The following is a 14,809-nucleotide window of genomic DNA, read 5'->3' on the forward strand; positions in this document are numbered from 1 at the left end:
AATTATTAATGCTAGGTTGATTAATAAATGCCATATCAAAGAAATGCCACGTTAATGCTACGTTAATTCTATTATTTAAAAATCATTATTTCCGTAAATGCATAAAATTTAATTTATTGTCAAAATGATATGAGTAAAGGAATGTTTATTTAATGTTTCAATATAATATTCACAGTATTATTTTAATATACAATAGTATATTTGCAAATATCTGTAAAATAATAAAATAAGTACTATAAATATATTTGAGTTTGTATAATCACGACGAAACATTTCTATCCATAAAATGTCAAATTTGTTTAGTTTTTATATGATAATAAATATAATATATTTAAATTATCAACTGCATAGGTTATATTTTATATAGAATGTTGTTACAATAAAAAAAAAGCCTATTATACGTAATAGAAATAGATTTGTACATATTCTCAATAGAAAGTAATTAAATTTAATTAGTTAAAAATTAATCACAAACAACTACAGTACTCTATTTTATAAATAAATAAAAGTAATGATTAAATTTTTAACAGAATCACGGCACGTTCGTAAATTATGGAGTAGATATGAAATTAATTATTATACACGACATCAGTGTAAATCTAAATTTGCACTTTACTCCTTTTAATATAAGCCATTTCATTTTAATTGAATATTTGGCTTCACGGAAATTGTCAAAATTACATTAAAAACGCGAGTCAAAATAGAATCCCTAAATTAACAGAATCAGCTCTCTTCGTCAGTCGTCACCCCATCGTTCTTGTCTTGCTCTTCGTCACTCCATCGTTCTTGTCTTTCTCTCCCCTGCTGCTCTATCATCCTCCATATCCCCATTGAGTCGAAAGAATTCAATCTCGCTCTTCTTGTGCTCTATCTCGGCCGAAGGGTTGTCGTGCCGCCACGCCACTGTCGTGCTTTATCTTCTCTGTCTCAGGTGAACTCATCATCATCACCACCACCATCACCATCATCATCTCCCTTTCAATTTTATTTGAGCGCTTTTTATGTTTGATGTTTATAATTTAGGGCAAAATCAGAGCATGATATACTTTTGTGTATTGGATTTTGTTTTTGTTTTTGAATGCAATTCTTATAGTTAATGCACCTTAATTAACGGTTTGTTACCCTGTTTTTCTATGTGAAATTTATTTTGTATGAATTGTTTTGTTGGTTTTAGCTTAAGAAATATTGTGCTTTGTTTGTGTAAACGTCTAATTTAATATTGTTTTGATCATTGATATAATCATTTCCAAAATAGCAGTGGCAAAATCATCATCTCCCCTTCTCAATTATTTTTGGTTTCGGTAGCTTTTTTTATGAGAATTTCCATGATAATTAATTATTGTTTCTATCACTTTTTATTGCATAAGAGTTTCTCAATCCCAATCAACTTTGTATAATCAAATAAAGATAATGTGGTTGAATGGTTAATCAATGTACAATAAAGTTTGGTTTTAATTCTGACATTTTTGTTTAGTTTGATTACTTGATATCGATTAGGAAGAATGAATATCTACCCTTATCTTTTAGAATTGATTTGTTAGTAGATTTATTTCATAAGTTTTAAAATTAAGTTGCACACCGTCAAATTTCTATTATGCTTAATGCAGATGATAATTTGGTTATTTTGGTGTTTTTGTTATAGCATGCAGACAAGTGGAAGTGTTGTTGATTGAACACGGCCAATCTTAAAAATGTTTACATATTTTTGTTTGGTATTTTATTTTATAATCAATTATCTTATTTACTAAGTTGTCTATATTTAATTTATTAAACATATAGGCTTGGCAGAATTTATTGAAACAAAATGGATAGAAGTTGGATGTCAAAGTCAAGAGTAACAACAGAATACCAAAATGGACTTCAATACTTTTTGGACTATGCTTTTTGGAACGCAAGCATGCATGATCAGATATTATGTCCATGCAAACGTTGCAGAATTCGTATAATGGTGAGTAGAGATGATGCATTTGAACATTTGACAATAGATGGATTTATTCCTGGCTACAACCAATGGATAGCTCATGGAGAACTACCTAGTAGACTTTCATCTAGTGGTGAAAATCTACCTAATAGTTTGGGCAATGATGATATGCGGGGTTTAGTTCATGATGCATTTGGAGTTCCAAACGAAGATGGACATGCAGAAGAATATACAGGAGGTGCTCAGATGGATGTAGATTATGCTAATGGGCAAGCAAAAGAATTTTATGAGTTGATTGACAGTTCACAACAACCATTGTATGAAGGATGTGATAAATTCTCAAAACTATCATTCATAATCCGTTTGCTGCACTTAAAGTGCATTGGGAGCTTGAATAATAAAGTATTTGATATGCTTTTAGACTTATTAAGAGAAGCTTTTCCAGATGCCATGGATGGTCTACCAAAGTCCTACTATGAAGCCGAGAAACTGATGAAAGAACTAGGACTTGGCTATGAAAAAATTCATGCTTGTCCAAATGATTGCACTTTGTATTGGGGGGGGAAAATGAAAGACAAACTTCATGTGAAACATGTCATCAGCCAAGATGGCGTACTTCAGATAAGGATCCGACGGGTGAGAAAAGAAAGATTGCTCAAAAGGTATTATGGTATTTTCCGCTCAAGCCAAGGTTGCAGCGATTGTTCATGTCCACAAAGACGGCATCCCACATGAGATGACATGCTGAAAATCGTACAAAGGATGGGTATATGAGACACCCAGCCGATTCCCCAGCATGGAACACATTTGATACCTTACATCCTAATTTTGCTAGCGAATCTCGCAATGTTCGATTGGGATTGGCGGCAGATGGAATTAATCCCTTCAAAAATATGAGTGTGTCGCACAGCACATGGCCTGTCATCTTATTTCCCTATAACCTTCCTCCGTGGATGTGCATGAAAGAGCCTTATTTAATGTTATCTCTATTGATTCCTGGTCCGTTAGCCCCGGGGAATAATATTGATATTTATTTGCAACCACTAATTGCCGATCTAAAGGATTTGTGGGAAGTAGGAATTGAAACGTATGATGCATCAAAAAAGCAAAATTTTCAGTTACGTGCTTCATTACTATGGACAATCAGTGACTTTCCAGGATATGCGTATTTATCTGGATGGAGTACCCAAGGTGAATTTGCATGCCCGGTTTGTAATAAAGAAACACACTCTCTTAGATTGAAACACGGCGGGAAGTATTGCTACATGGGGCATCGCAGATTTCTGCCCAAAGAACATGAGTTTCGGAAGAATAAACGACACTTTGATGGCACAGTTGAGTATAGAGAAGCACCGCAACAACAATCTAGTAACATGGTGATGGATGAGCTGAAGGACTTCACAATTAAATTTGGTAAGCAAGTTAAAGGTAACCAAAAGCTTTTCGGTTGGAAAAAAAAGAGTATATTTTTTGAGCTACCATACTGGAAAGATAATGTTGTCCGCCACAATCTTGATGTCATGCACACAGAGAAAAATGTTTGTGAGAGTATATGTGGCACATTGTTAGATTTAGACGGTAAGACTAAAGATAATTTTAAATCACGGCAAGACATGGAACAAATGGGAATTAGGCCTGAACTTCATCCGATTCCAAAGGGTTCTGGAAAATTTTATTTACCTACAGCAGCTTTTACAATGAGCAGAGCGGAGAAAACTACTTTTTGTCAAGTTTTGAAAAATTTAAAAGTTCCCGATGGTTATGCATCAAACATCTCAAGGTGTATTCATCTAAAACCACCAAAATTGTTAGGCTTTAAAAGTCATGACTATCATGTAATGATGCAACAATTGCTACCTATAGCCTTGCGAAACACACTCTCCAAGACAGTACGCGCACCTTTAATTAAGCTCAGTCAGTACTTTAGAGAACTTTGTTCTAAAGTAATTTGTCCCATTGACGTCATTCGTTTGGAGAAAGATATTGCTGTGGTACTTTGTCAATTGGAGAAGATATTTCCACCATCATTCTTCGATGTAATGGTGCACTTGACTATTCATTTGGCTACAGAAGTGAGGTTATGTGGGCCCGTTCACTATCGTTGGATGTATCCAATAGAGAGGTATTTTTATGAAACTTTATATAGTTAATGAGATTTTTTCATGATAAACTATTTTAATTATTTGAAAATTCTAATACATATTGTTTTTTTTTTCATAAATAGATATTTAGGCACATTGAAATCCTATGTGCGGAATAGGAGCAAACCTGAAGGTTCGATCGCTAAGGGATATCTAGCAGAAGAATGTTTGACATTTTGCTCATTGTATTTAGCTGACTATGTTGAATCGAAGTTTAACCGGTCATTGAGGAACGAAACTGTGAATGATAATGCAAGAAATGGAGTAGATGTATTTACCATTACAGGTCGTTCTCTTGGAAAAGGAGATGCTATGAGATTAGATGTCACAACATTGACGAAAGCACATCAATATGTATTGTTTAATTCTGAGGCTGTTAGACCATATATTGAGTATGTTATCTGATCTGGTTTTATTTATTGTAATATTTGTACTTTTTTGTTTTGAAAAGGTTTAATGTACAATTTCAGGAAACATCGGGCAATAGTTGAACAATCTAATCCTCGTGTTGGACGCCATCAACTGGAACGCATCCACAGTGAGACCTTTGCTGATTGGTTTGCTCAACATGTAAGTCATATAGATGCCCAAAACCATAGTAATGGTGAATATAGTGTTTCTTGTTATTAATTTTACTTCTTCAATAGGTTGAAAGGTTAACAATCCATGGGGAAAATCCAACACTAGAAGACTTGAAATTACTTTCTCGTCGGCCCAATTTCATTGGAGTGAAATATAAAAAGTATATTGTAAATGGTTTTAGGTTTCACACGAAAGATTTGGAGAGTACGAAGAAAACACAAAATTGTGGAGTGCGTGTGAAGGCCACAACGTCAAGCTTTTCAAGTACTAGAGATCAAAATCCAATCTTAAGTGAGTTGGACTATTATGGAATTCTAACCGATATAATTCAGCTAGATTATGGTCGTGGACGTGGAGTTGTATTATTTGATTGTGAATGGGTGTCGAAAGGTAAACGATTGAGGACAGATGCTGATGGATTTACATTAGCTAATTTTTCAAATATGACACGTCATGATGAACCATTCATTCTAGCATCCCAAGTTGAGCAAGTATTCTATGTAGAGGATCCTACCGATTCACAATGGAGAGTAGTTGTATCTACTACAGCACGAGCTAATTATCACATGGAAACAATTATTGATGTTGATACTTATTTACAAAGTAATATTTGTGTTCCTCCGGATAGTGTAGATGCTGATGACTTTGGCTGGGTTCGTGACGATGTCGATGGCATTGAGGTTGACAAAGAACAATGACTTTGGTAGCTTGTCTTGTGGAGATACTGTTGACTTCTTTTTTGGCAGTAAAGTGTGTAGAAATTGAGTGTACGATGTTATTTGTGGCATATTGTTGGTTTCATATGGTTCGTTTTGGAATTAATCTATTTTGGTTTTTTGGAGGTTGGGGCGTATGTTTCTCTCCGGAGTATTTTCACAAACAAAGTTGTTGCTAAAGGATGTATTTATAGCATCGATCCAAATACAAAAGTTGGAGGACAAGCATTAGGATTGAATTGGTGTGAAATAAATGTTAAATTTGTAGTTGAACCTCAGGAGCAATTGATCAGGCCCTACAAGAACTTTCAAGAGTTGTCTCAAACAGTTGGTCATATGATTGCTTGGCCACGTTCTTTGGTATATTTTATCAATGGTTTATCAACAAATGATTAACTATTGCATTTTAGTTTTATTCTTATTGGATATCATCACTGTATATGTAGGTGACGCCTATTGAGTACTGATGATTTCTCGATTTACATTTGGATTCCAGGTACTCTAAACTAAATTAACTAATTATATTATTTATATGATCAATCTTGGTTTGTGCTTTTCATTATGTTATACTCCCTCCGTCCCGGCTAAGATGACACATTGCTTAGCCGGCACGGGATTTTAGGAGTTATTGGTTAAAGTGTTTAATTGGAGAGAGAGAAGGTGAATGTAAGTATTAAAGTAGAGAGATAAAGAAAGATGGATATTTTAATAGGAGTGAGAAAAAGTGGTTGAGTGTATTAATTGGAGAGAGAAAGTTACCAAAAAAGGAAATGTGTCATCTTAGTTGGGACAAACTAAAAAGGAAAACGTATCATCTTAAGCGGGACGGAGGGAGTAGTATAGATTGATTTTGAGGTCTTCCCATATTTTTTGTTTGTGGCATTTTACATGGTTGCTAAGTAGTACTAACTAGCCTAAGTATGATACCCAAAGGTGACTTCTTTCTGTTATGTTGAGTTCTTGTTTTTGGAAGTCTGCAATAAAACATGGATAACCTCTAAATGGTAATGATATGAATTTTTAAATTTAGACCTTATAACATAGACAAGTATAGCTTTAATTTGCCACTGGTTTCACTAATTTATGACATTGTATGAGTTCGGAATGAATTTTACAAACATGGCTGATCTGTTGAGTTCCAGTTTTTGGCAGTCTGCAATTAAACATGAATAACCTCTAAACGGTGAAGACTTGGATTTTGAAATTTTGTCCTTATATCACGTACACGTATAGCTTTAATTTGCCACTGGTTTCACTAATTTCCGACATTGTATGAGTCCGGAATGAGTTTTACAACATGACTGTTCTGCTGAGTTCTAGTTTTTGACAGTCTACACTAAAGCATGGATAACCTCTCCAAGGTCATGATTTGGATTTTGAAATTTAAACATTGTAACATAGGCAAGTATAGCTTTAATTTACCACTGGTTTTACTAATTTCGGACATTGTATGAGTTCAGAATGATTTTTCAAATTGGTGTCAAAATTCTGGAAATTTCTGAATGCTGAAAAAATTGTTACTTGTATACTTAAGTGATAAATTGTTGTTGAGTTTATACTTGTGACCATTCATTCTAATTTGTAGTGTTTCTAGTCTTGTATTCTCTATACTTTTCTTTGTTCATGATGGAAAATGCTATATTGGAGTTATAAATAGGTTGTTTATGCATTCAATACTTTTGTCGTTGTAATGTGTTTTTGATATTTCATATATGTGGCTAGAATTTGAGATTTGAATAAGTTAAGAAAGTTGTTTTCTTTTTATTTTTTTCTCTAGTGATTTCTTAAAATTATGAAATTTTATTGTTCCAGGCTATGCAGATTGTTCACATGATAGAAGAAGCACAAGACAATCTATGTACCTACACATATGCCATAGTCTTTTGGATGGATTAGAATTTTATAATTTTAGTATTAATGATGTTTTATGTAGTTGAAGTGGAACCAATGTACCTAGAAATATGTTATGTTCTTTTGACAGATTAAAACTTTGATATATATTCAGTTTGACGTTTTATTCCGAAAGAGCTTTTAAAATTTTGTTGGATGCTTATAAATTTTGCATATTGAAAAGGAACATGTAAATTTAAAGTATTTTAATGATAAAACTGTAATTTATAAATATTTGAAGGATCAAAATATAATTATAGAAATATGTTGGTGGAAAACGTAAATTCCATAAAATACAGGGGGGAAATATAATTTTGAATATTAATTATTTATTTAAATGGTGAAACTGTAATTTACAAATATTTGAAGGATCAAAATATAAATTATAGAAATTTGGTGGTAGAAAATATAGATTCCATAAATGTAGGATGAAATTGTAATTTTAAATATTTATAAGTGGCATATTGTAAATTTTTTATTCTAGACGTAGGTGCAGTTGTAAAACTCATATTGTGGCACTTTCTATTGCCACTACACAAGGATTTTCCTCTCACTTTTACGTGAATTGATGGAAGGTATATCCTGGCACCAAATTTCTTAATACACATTACATTAATTCACTTTTATCAAGTGCCATAACAACTAAAATGTCAAAAAAGTTTATTTATACTTGCACTTTTGAGTGCCATTAAAGACCTTTTTTTTTAGTAGTGATATACTTTTGTCACGTTTAGATGCACTAAATGTAAAATTAACTAAAGAAGATAAACAAAAAAAATGATATCGACAGCCAAATAACCCAAATCAGGTACCCTAGTTGTCACGACCGCATTTTCTAAGGAGAGAAAACACGGTTGATCGCGACTAGGGGAGGATTAAAGAAGCGGAGAAGAAAGAGGAAAACAATTGTATACTTGAGAATGACTCAAAATAATGGGATAGCTCGAATAAAAATCAGAGTATCATTTCGACAATCAACAACTCAAAACGAATATTATCTCAACAATATTTGAAATCAAAATAAATACACTGTTTAGTGAAAGCATTCGAGAGAAAAATAATATTATGTATAAAGACATAAAATATTCGGAACATTTGATTTGCTATCTTCTTCACTTTCATACTCAACACCTACCGCGCTCGTCACAACTCAACCTGCACATAAGAAAAACACATGTAGGGCTAAAACAACACTTATGTCATGCCACCATTGAGTGAAACTGTAATATCTGTTCTCAAAATAAAACATGGCATGACATAACCTTTCTCAACTTTATTTTCCTCATAAAACGTATTTGAAACACGAAATATACTTTTGTAAAGGTCGAGCATCAATTCACATTATATCGACAAAGTCGAGCAGATTCACAACCACTAAAAAAACTATACATTGCAACACAACAAATGCATTCACTTTGACTTTAAACACGTATATATCACATCATCATGGAATAAAATCAATAATAATTACAATCACACTTAACAGGCGTGTCTTCACTTAAAATGATGCTCAAACCGATATATTAATTTGAAAACCTTTGAAAATACTTTAGTTCGAAAAGCCCACAGTAAAACTTCAGTTCGAAAAGCCTACATTGTTCGTTTAATTTTCTGAATTTGAATTCCTTACATCGACTTCAATTTTGCTCGCGGAGAAATCCTTTCCTTGAGTTCATGCTTCACTTCTCTTTTCGTTCCGTTCTCAAAAAGCATAGCGTAAAAAGCCCATGATTTAATTCCGCCCTCTTCTTCTTTTTCTTTATCTCATCCGGGCAAGGATATCTTAAAAGCTCCGGTCCAAACAATTAACCAGACTGCCCAACTAAACAAATGACTCTAGGCCCAAATAAAAAATTAGTACAGTAGCCCAACTACCAAAATGAGTCTAACTGAAATAGTAGTAAACATCAGCTCCTTATCTCCTTCTCCCATTTTCACGTCACATAATCACTTTCTCCCTCTATTCTCAATCTCGACTTCTCAGCCTGGTTTCACCGCCGTCTGCCGAAACTGGTTGCCGCTGCCGCCTCTTCTTCCCCGGTGGCTTCGATTGGGCCGTGACTGTTGTATAAATTTCTTTGGGCTGATTACGTTTTTTATTTAAGATTGGCTCATAGAAGAAATCATTAAATATAAAAAGGCTTGGGCTCGTGAAAAGTGGGTTTCAAATTGGACAAAAAAAATTTTGTTTTCGTCCAAAATGTAAAATCCTTCTCTCAACGAAAAAATTAAAGCGAAAAAATGTTTTATATGCATAACGACGTCGTTTCGAGAACAAACAAAAAGGTCGGAAAAAACTGGAATGTTACACTATTAGAATGTGAGATATAAGTATAGAGTGTGAGATTATATATTTCATCAAATGAAATGAGTATATTTTAAAATAAGGTAAATGTGGTATACTTTTGTGGATGAGAGAAAAAATAATTGGGAGTGTGGAACACAATCAAATTAAGAAAACCAAAATAAATACATGAAAAGGTCCATTGCTGGAATAAGTATTGACGACATTTTTTAATTATTACTATAAATTTGGCTAAAATATCATCCTCGAATATAGACTAAAGCAAAATATTTATAATAATAACCGTTCTATAGTGTATACGAATGTGTTGCTCATATGCATGCTAACTTGTAACTACTACTCCTTATCAATTAAAAAATATTTAACCCCTCTTCAGTTAGGATCGTGGGCCTTGTTTAATTCTTTTATGGTTGGGCCAAAGTATATTTGACAGTTGGGCCGAGTCCTTATTAATTGTTGGAAGTAACTCTTGAGTGAATCTTCAATTTAATTTAGATATGGGCCTAATTTAAGGGTATTGTGGGCTGAAATAATTTGAAAGGTTGGGCTTGATATTATTATAGGGTTAGCTTGAAATTAAATTTTTGTGTTGGGTTCTTTCAATTGAATGTTTGGTTTTAAATAATCCTAATTAATTAAACCTGGGAGTTTAGTTAAGCCGCAAGTAATTAAATCTCATAGTTTAAATTAGGGGTGTGTAAACGGTTTTCGGTTAATCGGTTAACCGAGAACCGAACCGAAACCGGTCGGTTATCGGTTAACCGATAACCGACATTTACGGTTATCGGTTCGGTTCCGGTTTTAAGTTTTGCCAAATGTCGGTTATCGGTTATAACCGATAACCGTCGGTTATAACCGGTAACCGAATTAAATTCAATTTTAATTTCAATTATGTGTTTATTTAATACTAGAATAAAGTATAATTTACTTCAAACTTTGTCACAATTGAAGAAATTGTAATTTATATCTAAATTTTGTCTAAATCAATGTCAAAAAAAGTTCATTTTAATTTGTGTCACTATCAATTAGAGTATTATACTTATAAATTTATATCTCAAAGTCAATAAAGTTCTTAAGAGTTACTATTTTAATTTTAAATATAGAATAACGTTTCACTTATTATTGGAGATAAGTTTTTAAAGTATAGAATATAGATCATGTAAAGTTCAAGTCTTTTAAAGTGCCTAAATAATTTATATATTACTTTTAAATAGGAGTATAATAATAATAATAATAATAATAATAATAATAATAATAATAATAATAATAATAATAAAAGTAGATGAAAAGTTAAAAGTTAAAACAATAAATAATTTTAAGTTCAATTATATTTTTAATTAATAATAAAAGAAATTGTAATTTACTTTTAAACTTTGTCATAATAGAAGAATCTGTAATTTACTTCCAAATTTTGTCAAAGTCTCATGTTGCATATTTGCAATGTCAAAAAAATCTATTTTAATTTGTTACCTATTAGTTATTTATACTTATAAAGTTATAATATATCAAATTCAATAAAGTTTCTAAATATATTTTTAAAAATAAGATCTCTCAAAGTTAACGAGTGCTTAAGCAATACTACTATTTTAAAAATAAGATAACCTTTCACTTATTATTAGAGAAAAGTTTTCAAATTTTAGATCATTTAAAGTTTAAGTCTATTAAAGAGCCTAAAAATATATCATATATGTATTGCTTGTAAATAGGAGTATAATAATAATAATAATAATAATAATAATAATAATAATAATAATAATAATAATAATAATAATAATAATAATAATAATAATAATAATAATAATAATGATAATAATAATAATAATAATAATCATCTGTAATTTACTTCTAAATTTTATGTAAGTCTCATATTGCAAATTTGCAATGTCAAAAAAGTCTGTTTTAATTTGAATTTATTATGGTGTAGGATGAAATTGAATGATTATGACTAAAATGCAAAAAAATATGATAAAAAAATTGACGTTTTCAGTTTTACAATCATGCAGAAATGCGTAGAATTGAGAATACACAAAATCAATTAACAAGTGAGAAAAATTCATAATTTTATATATTATAGATTCAATCATTGAATTGAATAATTGATCATTAAAGGATGGCCGTGAAATAGTTAATTCAACTTTCGGTGATAAACTAATAGTGTGATTAGGTGTAGGTTGAGTTATCTATCACAACCTTAATCATGCAAAATAAACATTTGAATAAGTTAAATCAATTCGGTTAGTTCGGTTCTAACCGAGAACCGACCGGTTCTAACCGAGTCGGTTAATCAAGTAACCGAACCGAAGATCGGGTCGGTTCCGGTTAGTTTTTTGAATGCATTTTGGGGTCGGTTAACCGACAAGTCGGTTCGGTTATTAACCGAACCGACCGAATAACCAGCCCTAGTTTAAATAGTTTCAAGGCGAATATAACTGAATTCAAGTATTTATCACAATCACAATTATCAGATTTATGAGTTCGTTTATATTCACTTGGTAATTGGTACTACCTCCGTCCCACAATATGAGTCACATTTGACGTGATCATAAGTTAATTTGACGTGATCTCATAAGTCTTTAAAATGTAAGTAATAATGTGTTGGAAGGGAATATAGGACCCACTTTTTATTATTGATTTTAAAATAAAATGCGAGTGAAGTTAGTTAATAGAATATAAGACATACTTACTATTTATGGTAAAAGTGAAACATAACCCTTATTATTGGACGAACCGAAATGACAAAAATGTTACTCTTATTCTGGTACGGATGTAATATCTTCGATCAAAACAACAAAATTATAAAGTGACTTGAAATTCGCATAGTAATATAAAAATTCAATTAAATTCCAGAAGATGACTCGACAATGTTGAAAACGATGATATAGAGTGACTTGAAATTCGCACGGTAATAAAAAAAATTGAATTGTACTTAGATAGTAGTAAAATGGATTGCAATTATGTCAATTTTTGTAGGTATTAAAATCGGGATCGTGTTTATGATTTTTGACTATCGGCCGTTGGTTCGGATTTCAGACCGTGCACCTTTTAGTCATTATCCAACTCTTCAATTTCTAAGGTAGGGTTCGTGCGGATTTCAAACCGTGCACCTTTTAGTCATTATCCAACTCTTCAATTTCTAAGGTAGGGTTCGTGCGGATTTCAGACCATGCACCTCTAAACACCATCCAATTCTTCAATATATCTAAGCACCTTCGTTGTTGCCCTCTTGCTTGTGGTGCTAAGCACCTGCACTGCCGCTGCCGACCGTCCCATCGTGGACGATGTCCCCCATTTCGCCCGGTGGCTAGTGCGCCGCGGGAAATTGGGTGTGATCGGCATAATCACCCCCATTTCTACCCCCTTAACCTACCCTGCGTCGTACACCGACGCGAGGCGAGGCATCTCGCTCTTCTTCCTCTCCAAACTCGACCCGGTGGGGAAGAGAGTAGCGGCCGATGCCCGCGCCAACTTCACCGTGTCGGAGGTGACGGTGAACGGCTGCCGCGGCTCGGACCCGCAGTCTCCAAGCTGCGCCAAGATCACCATCTCCGGGCAGCTCCAGAAGATCGCGGAGGACTCCAAGGCGGAAGCCAAGGCGAAGAAGGCCTTGTTCAAGGCCCATCCCGAGTTCGCCGGCTTCCCCAACATGAATGGGAGCTTCTCCGTCTACAAGATGGAGATCGAGGACATTTTCCTCGTTAACAAGCTGACGCCGACAAGAAACCTCACGGTGGAGGCCTATCTGGGGGCGTACTGAAGTCTCAAGCTGTGTTTATTTTCATGTAATTTCATAATTAATTACTATTGCTTGTGTATTGCCTCTTAAATTATGTTATTAAATCATAATGTTGATTAATTGTAGTTTGTTATTGTTAAGTGAGTAAGTTTAATGAATATCGTTTGGGCTCCTTCCTTGTTGTAATCAAAATTGGGCCTTTTAAAATATCAGTTTTTGTATTGGGCCTGTTTCATATAAATGGAAATATTTGGGTTCTCATTCGTTTTTTGTGTGGGTTTTTTTTTCTACAAGATGGAGATCGAGGACATTTTCCTCGTTAACAAGCCGCCGCCGGCAAGAAACCTCACGGTGGAGGCCTATCTGGGGCGTACTGAAGTCTCAAGTTGTTGTGTTTATTTTTGTCATAATTAATTACTACTAAGTACTTCACTATAATTATTGACGACTCTTAATGTTATTGACGACTCTTAATGTTATTGTACTTCACTATAATTATTGAGTTGTTGAACCAAATGCAACTATAATTAGGAAAATGCAAAAAATAAAATGATACATCAACTTATAATTAGTCAGAATAATTTCTTCCATACAATTAATTGTAGATATACTAAGTCCATTTTATGACCAATCAGCAATGTATTTTAACACTGAAAATGTAATCCACCACCTTCTTATATTTTGCACATGGGTATATCACAAAAATGAATTGACATTCACCCTACTTCTCGTACGTGATGAATTGAATTTCATTAATTATTGTTCAAACATTTTTTCCTATATAAACTTGACACACTTAACAGCGTAACGCATCACCTCACCTCACCTCTCTCTCATAACTCATACTACTCACCACATACAATCTAAAAATGACTCTCCCTTTGCTGCGAAGTAAATGGGCTTCTAAATGCGGTATTTCGTTAGTGATCCTTTCAGGGCCTTGGCTTGTCACATGAGTCTGAATCTCATATTTCCGTATGTAAGCACTTCGAATTGTTGATTAATCATCAGAGATGGCTTAGAACCAATAGTTCATTATCTAATGGATCTTTCCGTTCTAATACTCTATCCGAGAGTTATCATCGCTCTGATCGTACTAATTAGCACCGCCACCACCACCACCACTCCCACCGCCTTCACTCCCACCGCCACCACTCGCACTGCCGCCGCCGACCGTCCCGACATGGACGGTGTCCCCCATTTCGCCCGATGGCTAGTGCGCCGCGGGAAATGGGGTGTGATCGGCAAAATCACCGCTTGAAATTTGCACGGTGTTAAGTATGTTTATGTAGGATTTCCCGCAATGAGAAAAATAACTTGAAATTCGCACGGATAGATAAATCAAAATAATCTATTTGTAATGAGGTACTATGCAGTTATAGAACCAAAAACTTAAATAAGTTAATGCTAAAATTTAAAACATAATAATCTTAAAATATTCAATTTTATTTATAATGTTTTTACAATAGTTAGAGCATTCATAGTGGTATGAGCCCTCAAACGAGGAACGAAGTATATAAC

General features: G+C 33.4%; 3 protein-coding genes across 3 annotated transcripts; all 3 read left to right on the forward strand.

Moving 5' to 3' along the window:
• Positions 1-1,804: 1,804 nt before the first annotated feature.
• LOC148929386 (uncharacterized) lies at positions 1,805-2,656 on the forward strand. Its single transcript, XM_089056827.1, has one exon. The coding sequence runs from the start codon at positions 1,805-1,807 to the stop codon at positions 2,654-2,656; it is 852 nt and encodes a 283-aa protein (XP_088912953.1).
• Positions 2,657-3,603: 947 nt separating this feature from the next.
• LOC148929387 (uncharacterized) lies at positions 3,604-5,515 on the forward strand. The gene is made up of 4 exons (XM_089069646.1): positions 3,604-4,043; positions 4,146-4,454; positions 4,533-4,632; positions 4,710-5,515. The coding sequence occupies exons 1-4, from the start codon at positions 3,619-3,621 to the stop codon at positions 5,340-5,342; spliced, it is 1,467 nt and encodes a 488-aa protein (XP_088925772.1). The 5' UTR covers positions 3,604-3,618; the 3' UTR covers positions 5,343-5,515.
• A 6,781-nt stretch (positions 5,516-12,296) lies between these two features.
• On the forward strand, positions 12,297-13,309 carry LOC148929388 (uncharacterized). Its single transcript, XM_089056829.1, has 2 exons — positions 12,297-12,313; positions 12,760-13,309. Exons 1-2 carry the CDS (start codon positions 12,297-12,299, stop codon positions 13,307-13,309), a joined length of 567 nt encoding a protein of 188 aa, XP_088912955.1.
• The last annotated feature ends 1,500 nt before the right edge of the window (positions 13,310-14,809 follow it).

The sequence above is a fragment of the Salvia hispanica genome, chromosome 4, assembly GCF_029641045.1.
Source record: "Salvia hispanica isolate PSC_SH4W2 chromosome 4, Shi_PSC_v1, whole genome shotgun sequence".
NCBI lineage: Eukaryota > Viridiplantae > Streptophyta > Magnoliopsida > Lamiales > Lamiaceae > Salvia > Salvia hispanica.

Coding starts and splice junctions, on each gene's coding strand:
- LOC148929387 (XM_089069646.1), top strand. CDS start 3,619: ATGAGCAGAGCGGAGAAAACTACTTTTTGTCAAGTTTTGAAAAATTTA. Junction 4,044..4,145: donor TGGATGTATCCAATAGAGAG/GTATTTTTATGA, acceptor TTTCATAAATAG/ATATTTAGGCACATTGAAAT. Junction 4,633..4,709: donor CTGATTGGTTTGCTCAACAT/GTAAGTCATATA, acceptor CTTCTTCAATAG/GTTGAAAGGTTAACAATCCA.
- LOC148929386 (XM_089056827.1), top strand. CDS start 1,805: ATGGATAGAAGTTGGATGTCAAAGTCAAGAGTAACAACAGAATACCAA.